The sequence below is a fragment of the Lolium rigidum genome, chromosome 6, assembly GCF_022539505.1.
Source record: "Lolium rigidum isolate FL_2022 chromosome 6, APGP_CSIRO_Lrig_0.1, whole genome shotgun sequence".
Classification (NCBI taxonomy): Eukaryota; Viridiplantae; Streptophyta; class Magnoliopsida; order Poales; family Poaceae; genus Lolium; species Lolium rigidum.
This window is the reverse complement of record NC_061513.1, coordinates 259066418-259074459: the sequence shown is the minus strand read 5'-3', so window position 1 is coordinate 259074459 and position 8042 is coordinate 259066418. Positions and strand designations below refer to the sequence as shown.

The 8042-nt window shown below is 44.2% G+C and overlaps 1 protein-coding gene and 2 long non-coding RNA genes across 3 annotated transcripts; 2 read left to right on the top strand and 1 right to left on the bottom strand.

Annotated features, from left to right (window-relative positions):
• The first annotated feature begins 399 nt into the window (after positions 1-399).
• On the top strand, positions 400-2268 carry LOC124664015 (pentatricopeptide repeat-containing protein At2g29760, chloroplastic-like). Its single transcript, XM_047201629.1, has one exon. The coding sequence runs from the start codon at positions 400-402 to the stop codon at positions 2266-2268; it is 1869 nt and encodes a 622-aa protein (XP_047057585.1).
• A 59-nt stretch (positions 2269-2327) lies between these two features.
• On the top strand, positions 2328-8042 carry LOC124668699. Its single transcript, XR_006991798.1, has 3 exons — positions 2328-2503; positions 2796-2921; positions 7863-8042. It is a non-coding gene; the product is annotated as an uncharacterized LOC124668699 (long non-coding RNA).
• Positions 4941-5673, bottom strand: LOC124668698. The gene is made up of 3 exons (XR_006991797.1): positions 5458-5673; positions 5268-5369; positions 4941-5180 (listed from the first exon to the last, which is right to left on the bottom strand). It is a non-coding gene; the product is annotated as an uncharacterized LOC124668698 (long non-coding RNA).

Genomic DNA, 8042 nt, shown 5'->3' with positions numbered 1-8042 from the left:
GACTTGCCGGCCGGCTTGCCGCAGCCGACCGCGCCCCGCCGCGCGCGCCGCCACACTCCAGTCCTCCTCCACCGCGCCCCGCCCATTCGCCCGTTCCTCTCCTCCCCCTCTCTCCTTCCTTGGCCCATCGCTCGTCTGTAGCTGCTACCGCTGTCGCTCGTGGACCAGACGCGCGCCACCGCCTTCCACTCCACTCCATCCCGCCGGCTCATCCGTTCCTCGCCGCGGTACCTGCGGTTAACGCGACAATGTCGCGGTGAGTTATACCGTGCGCGCGAGGAAGGTTTGCGCGCACATGCTCCGCGCCCGCGGTCTGCTCGACGGAATTCCCCGCTGGGGCGGCTTGTGGTGAGCGCTCGTCCGCCGGAGCTCAGGATGCTCTTGCGAGTATACACAGGCATGCTGGCGCGCGGAGGCAGGCCGAACGCGTACACGTTCCCGCCCTTGCTCAAGGCAGTGGCGGCCGAGCGGGGCGCCGTCATCGCGCCGGCTGTTGGAGGCGCCGTCCACGCGCACGTGGTCAAGTTCGGGATGGAGCTCAACGCCCACGTCGCGAGCTCGCTGGTCCTCATGTATGCGGCCAGGGGCGATAATCTGACTGCACGTGCGCTGCTGGATGCGTGGCCCGCGAGAGGTGGAGGCACGCCCGTGGTGTGGAACGCCCTTATCTCCGGCTGCAAGAGAAGCAGGCAGCTCAGAATGTCATGCTGCTATTTCGTGGATATGGTGAGGGCTGGCGTTGCGCGGACGCTGGTCACTTACATCACGGTGCTGTCAGCCTGCGGGAAAGGCGATGACATCCTGCTCGGAATGCAGCTGCACAAGTGCATCGTGGCGAGCGGGGTGCTGCCTGACCTCAAGGTGGAGAATGCTCTCGTTGATATGTACGCCGAGTGTGGCGAGATGGAAGCAGCCTGGCAGTTGTTTGAGGGCATGCAGGTGAGGGATATGGTTTCCTGGACGTCAGTTATATCTGGGTTTGTAAGACTAGGTCAGGTTGATCGAGCCAGAGTATTGTTTGATCAAATGCCTGAGAGGGACACCGTTTCATGGACTGCGATGATCGATGGTTATGTGCAGACTGGACGGTTTAGAGAGGCACTGGAGATTTTTCGTGAGATGCAGTTTAGCAAGGTGATGGCAGATGAGTTCACCATGGTCAGCGTAGTCACGGCGTGCGCGCAGCTTGGTGCTTTGGAGACAGGGGAATGGGCAAGGGTTTACATGAGCAGGCATGGGATCAAGATGGATACTTTCGTTGGCAATGCACTTATACACATGTATTCAAAGTGTGGGAGCATTGAGCGGGCATTGGGCGTGTTCAAAGAGATGCACAGTAGAGATAAGTTTACTTGGACCGCTATCATACTTGGTCTTGCTGTGAATGGCCATGGTGAACAGGCTATCCATATGTTTTACAAGATGCTTAGGGCGTTTGAAGCTCCGGATGAAGTGACATTTGTTGGTGTTCTAACTGCCTGCACTCATGCTGGCTTGGTTGACAAAGGCCGAGACTTCTTTCTCAGCATGGTAGGGACCTACGGGGTTGCTCCTAATGTGATGCATTATGGATGCATAATCGACCTCCTAGGCCGAGCTGGGAAACTAACAGAGGCACTGGAAACAATTGGTAAAATGCCCATGAGACCCAACTGTGCAATTTGGGGGACCCTGCTGGCAGCTTGTAGGGTTCATGGTAACTCAGAGATAGGTGAATTGGCAGCACAGAATCTCCTCGAGTTGGATCCAGAGAACAACATGGCTTACATTCTTTTGTCCAATCTGTATGCAAAGTCTAATAGATGGGAAGATGTCCGGCGGCTTAGGCAGGTAATAATGGAGAAAGGAATCAAGAAAGAACCTGGTTGCAGTCTGATTGAAATGAATGGCACACTTCACGAATTTGTAGCTGGTGATAGATCTCATCCTATGAGCATAGAAATCTATTCCAAATTGGACAAGGTACTCACGGACTTGAAGAATGCTGGGTATGTGCCTGATGTAACAGAGGTATTTGTTCAAGTTACAGAAGAAGAAAAACAGAAAGTTCTTTATTGGCACAGCGAAAAGTTGGCAGTTGCCTTTGCACTACTCAGTTCAGAATCTTGTTCAACCATAAGGATCGTGAAAAACTTGAGGATGTGTTTGGATTGCCATAATGCAATTAAATTGATCTCCAAGTTATATATGCGAGAGGTTGTCGTGAGGGACAGGACACGCTTCCATCATTTTAGACATGGACTCTGTTCTTGTAAGGACTACTGGTAACTCTCATTATACATCGATGATATAATAACAATGGAATTTTGGTAGTAGGTCTGGGTGACCACACAATGGCCAACTTCGGTTTCTCACTTCAAACACTACATACTGCACATTTGTAGTTCTGAGAATGAAGGTAGAATCGAGTTAATATTCTCGGTACACTGGAAGCTATTACATCTTGGTGTAATCCTGTCTGTTGCTGAACGCTTATTTTGGCCGCAGCTATTACTGATGGAAGGTGAGTTACATGTTTTTGTTGCATCTAGTGCATAAATCTGTATCATTTTTGCTGGTTTTATGTTAGTAAGTTTTTATCTGCTACTCTGTGTAATTTATTGGTTCTTTCTCAGAGTGTTATATTGAGAGAGTTCTGGTTCAAAACTTAATGTTCATCTTGACCTTTTCTCCTTTTTTCCCCATAAATATAAGTAACATAGTGTATTTGCTGTTCTTAAGTTTCCTTTACTAACATGTCATACATGATTCACTTTGGAACTTGCTGAGTTATCTTATACTTGGCGTCTTTCCAGATATGTGTGTACTTCAATAGAGGAAATTCTTGCAGTAACTGTGATCTATCTTCTGGACTGAAGTTGATATTTAGGTGCAACAGTGTTCTTTCTGAAGATTTATTGTTTAGTGCTTTGCCAAACCAGGTTTGTTCTATTCCAGTTCTGCAGCTTTCATATGTTCGATCCTGTTGCCCAATCGCCATTTGAGCTTGTGATGAACTCAAAGCATTGACCTACTTTGAACATATGATATTTGAATTACATGCTTGCTTATAATTTCTCAGTAAATCTTGACACTTCTTGCGGCAATCATTCCATTTATATGTTTTAATTTCGAAGTTACTTTTTTGACCGAGATACCTTAGGGGAGTCCTGTGTGGTGTAATATATAGAAGGTATTCACACGTCCTTGTCAATGGTTCTAAATAAATGGATAATTTGATCCTACATCCTAGATAATAGTTCAAAGACTAGACTGCATATTTAGCACTTTTTTTTCCTACTCCAGGAATGAAATGACACATTCAAAACAATGGGTTTCCTTGTTAGTTTTGAGTCTGATCCTTTAACTATTTTATTTTCATATAAGAAGGATTGGAGAGATCCTCGTCGTTTCATGTTTTTTGCCACACTATCAAGTCAAGCATAAGCTTCTAATTTCGTCGGACCTTTATGCTGGTTCCATTTCCTTCTCTTCAGGTTACTCACCTTGAATCATCTCTCTCTTGTTAGTGCTTGTTTCCATAGTTCCCATACATTTAAATTCACATTTCCTCCTTAAATGAATCTTATGAACTCTGATGAGCAAGTTAGCACAGGAAACAGATAGTGCTGTTATTTAGACCATGGTTATCACTAAACAATCAGGCTACCACCAGCAAGGCTGGTACAAGCTAGTGGTTGTTGTAAATTACAACTCTTTATAATGACATAAGTACAGTAGGGTCTTTCACTTTATGGTTACACAAAATAGCCTGGTACAAACTACTGGTTACCTATAAATTGCAATTATTTATAACGATATAAGTAGGGTCTTTTACTTTATTTTTGCACACAAAAAAGGCTTTATTACTCTGTATCAACCAGATGCATTCGTCGTGTTTCCCATTTCTTTAACCAATAGCCTTATGTTGTTATGTGACGAACTTTCCTCATCAAAAGCCCACCTTGCCTTAATGGCATAGTCTTTTGCTCTCATCCTCAACTCCTCTGCTGCCTCCCCCTCATCCATCAGGGTGTGCACAGCTGTTTCCACAACATCTCTTGTAACCATAACCTCTTATTATTCACTTTTCCACTCTGTAATTCCTTTCACTCCAACCTCCACCCCAGTTTTCACCACATGCACCACCAGCTTTTCATTCAAAAACTGATGTCATGCTTCTCTTTTGTGGATATGATGAGAGTGGGCATTGTGCCAACGGGGGTCACTTATAACTCGGTGTTGTCAGCTTGTGGGTAAGGCAATGGCATCCTGCTAGGAATGCAGGTGCAGAAGTGCATCCTGGAGAGCAGGATGCTTCCTGACCTCAAGGTGGAGAATGCGCTAGTTGATATGTACGTCCACTGTAGAGTGGTGACAACTTGGGAGTTGTTTGAGGACATGTAGGTTTGGTGTCCTGGACGTCTGCAATCTCTGGTTTGTAGGACTAGGTCAGGTAGATTGAGCCAGGGCACTGTTTGATCATATCCTAAGAGGGACACAGTCTCATGGACTGCAACGATTGATGGTTATGTACAAGATGGCCAGTTCGGAGAGGCACTGGAGATGTTTCGTAAGATTCAGTTTAGCAAGTTGAGGGCATGAGTTCACCATGGTCAGCATAGCACACTGTGTGCGTAACTTGGTGCTTTAGAGACAAGGGTGCATGAACAGGGATCAATATGGGTACTTGTATTGAAATTGTGGGAGCATTGAACAGGCGTTGGATGTTGTTCAAAGAGATATATAACCAGTATAAGTTTTCTTGGACCGCCATTATACTTGGATTTGCAGTGAATGGCCACGGTGAGGAGGCCATCGACATGTTTTATGGGATGCTTATACATAACAGGGTCAAACAATGGAACACATGGCATGGAAATCACAGCCATGCCATACATCGCCCCCTACACAGAACAAATTGCAGCAAAAAAGGAACACAAGACTTGTGATGCCCTGTTTCTCACAGCCAACCAGAGAGAGGGATGCTATGCAACGTTCAAATACTCTCTGTTCAGGGAGAGCCACCCAGCATAGTGCGACACAACATTACGAAGTTGTTTACGCACTGTGGCACCAGAAAATGCTTCCTAATCTATTCTTCATGCTATCACGACAACAGTCGGAGCGCCGTCTAGTCAGAATACATTGGATTTGCACACTGGGCATGAAGTCCTCATCCTAAGCCACGTGTCGATGCACTGTGGAAGAAAATCAGACAAAGAAAAGGATGTTAAAATGGAAATTTAGAACCTGGAACAGTTCCGCTACATAGATTCCATGTGTACCTCTTTGTGAAACTTGTGAGCGCACGGGAGATGCCGGACGAAAGCACCCTCAGCAGGGCAATCCAGGCATACAGGACAGAGCTCATCGCGGCAACTTCCTCCCTGACAATGGAAAGTGGGGAGGCGAATTAGCTCTTCCAAACACAAAAAATACTGCACATCCAACTTGAGTAATAAACTTAATACAGACCTCAACTACAGATAGTGGTAGGCTGTCTATTTCGCTGTCAGAAGCTCCTTTGTGATGGTTGTTGTCATCAAGTGCTATGAGATTCTCATAATCATCACTAATATGTGCGACAAACACGAAACTAATTAGTCTGAAACTGAGAATAGATATGCATGAAAAAGGAAGCAAAAAAATTTAGGATGGAAATAGCTCATCAAACATTGCATTGCCTGGAAGAAAATAGCATTAGAACGCCTATATGCATGAGATTAAAGGGATTCATCGTTAATCTCCAGTAAGTTGATACTACCAATCACTCTTTCTGTATATACCGAAAATATATTTTCTTGAGTTTCATTTCAATGTATAAAGCGTGCATCCAGTGATCCAGGTTTAAAATTCAGCTCTATTTTCTCCCTTTTATCTATTTTACTTTTAGGCTTGGAGGATGGGCGACCACGCGCATCAGCCATGGTGCCACTTGCCGTCGCTTGTTTGTCTTACCCTCCACCTGAGCTCTTTTCATTTCTTCCTATTTTAGTTCTTATTTCTCGTGGATGATGCAGCATTTATGTACCAGATTATTCAGTGCATATCCTATTTTTTTAAAGTGAATTAGGCCTATTTTTTAGTTTGGCACAGGGTCCCAAAATTTGCCGGCTCGGTTGTTTGTACCGCTGTTGTTTGTTCTTGCAGTATGCTTTTAGTGATTATGATGGACTGGTAATGTTTGTACTCATGTGTAGGTTGGGCTACTGGAGTCACTAAATCTTGCCATGGTCGCTCCTAGGGTAAAGCATTCTATCTGGAATCATTTCTTCAGTATACGTCATTATTGAATATTCTCCTGACCTACCATTAAGAAATGTGTTGTGTGTAGCCATGCCTCCTTCCGACCTCTGTGTACATACATTTTTCTCTAATTGCTTGTTTGTTCAGAATGGTGCATATTTTTAATAATAATCAAGAGAAGTGGTTTAATTGTATGCATTAGGCAAGTTCTGCCCTCGAGGTCATAGCCAACTACTAAAAATAAATAATTCTTTTTGTTGAGGAAGCCATTGAAAATATTGGCGATGAGCTGCTGCTGCTGATTCGTACGTGATGTACCTCCTAGGTGAGCTGCTGCTGCTGATTCATACATGATGTAGGTGCTAGGTGCCTAGGGTGTTTGAAGCTCCAGATGAGGTGATCTTCATTGGTGTTCTAACTGCGTGCACTCATGCTGGCTTGGTTGACAAAGGACGAGACTTCTTTCAGCATGACCGGGAACTATGGGATCGCTCATAATGTTATGTATTATGGATGCAGAATCAACCTCCTTGGCTGAGCTGGAAACTAACAGAAGCACGAGAAACAGAAATGGCCGCGACACCCACCTCTGCAATTTGGGGACACTGCTGGCTGCTTGTAGTATACATGGTAACTTAGAGGTAGGTCAATTGGCAGCAGAGAATGTCCCTGAGTTGGATCCTGGGAACAGCATGGCTTGCATCCTTTCGTCCAATATTAACGCAACGCCTAAATAGATGGGAAGATATCCAGCGGCTTAGGCAGGTAATAATGGAGAAAGGAATCAAGAAAGAACCTGATTGCAGTCTGATTGAAATGAATGACACAATTCACGAGTTTGTAACTCGTGATAGATCTCATACTATGAGCAAGGAAATCTATTCCAAATTGGATAAGGCACTCACTCATTTAAATAATGCTATGTATGTGCCTGATGTAACTAAGGTCTTTGTTCAAGACATCGAAGAAGAAAAACAGCAAGTTCTTACTGGCACAGCGAAAAGTTGGCACTTGCTTTCCATTACTGAGACCAGAATCTAGTGTGATGATGAGGGTTGTGAAAAACTTAAGGATGTGTTTGGATTACACAAGACATCGTTCCTGAGGCACAAGACATGATTCCATCATAAGGGAATACCAGTTTGTCCTAAAGCTTTCGTGATCACTCAATGGTCAACAAGCATTTCTCACTTGAAATGCTGTACTGTGCAAATCTGTAGTTCAGAGGATGAAATCAGGTTTGAGACAATATCACCACTCCATTGGAAATCATACACGTTATGTTCTCGTTGGTTTGCCTCCAATCATCTTGCTCTAATTCTCTGTGTTGCTGTATGCTGATTGTTATATTGGCAGTTGGCACAACTTTTATTGGAACAAAGATAATTTGCATGTTATGCAAAGTCTGTACTTACTTTTTCTGATTAGATACTAGTCAGTTTTCCAATTCTCCTTTGAGTAATTTGTTGTTTCCAGGCAGACTGTTATGTTGGGAGAGATTCTGATTCAGTTCTTATATTTTATAAGTTCAACAGAAACTGTCTGGTCTTTCTTGATTTTCTTTCAACAGAAACTGTCTGGTCTTTCTTAATTTTCTTTCACTAACATGTCATAATGTTGCTCTGGCTCTGCAGATAGTTCCATAGAGGAAGTTCTTTCAGTGACATTGATTTATCTTATGGCCTGAAGCTGATAATCATTGTGCAACTGTATTCTGTCAATCACATGCTAGCAAATGTTGGTGTCTGCTGATGCTTTGCTGTTTGGTGCTTACTCAAACCAGGTTTGTTCTGTGTCCTGCCTTCATATGTTCG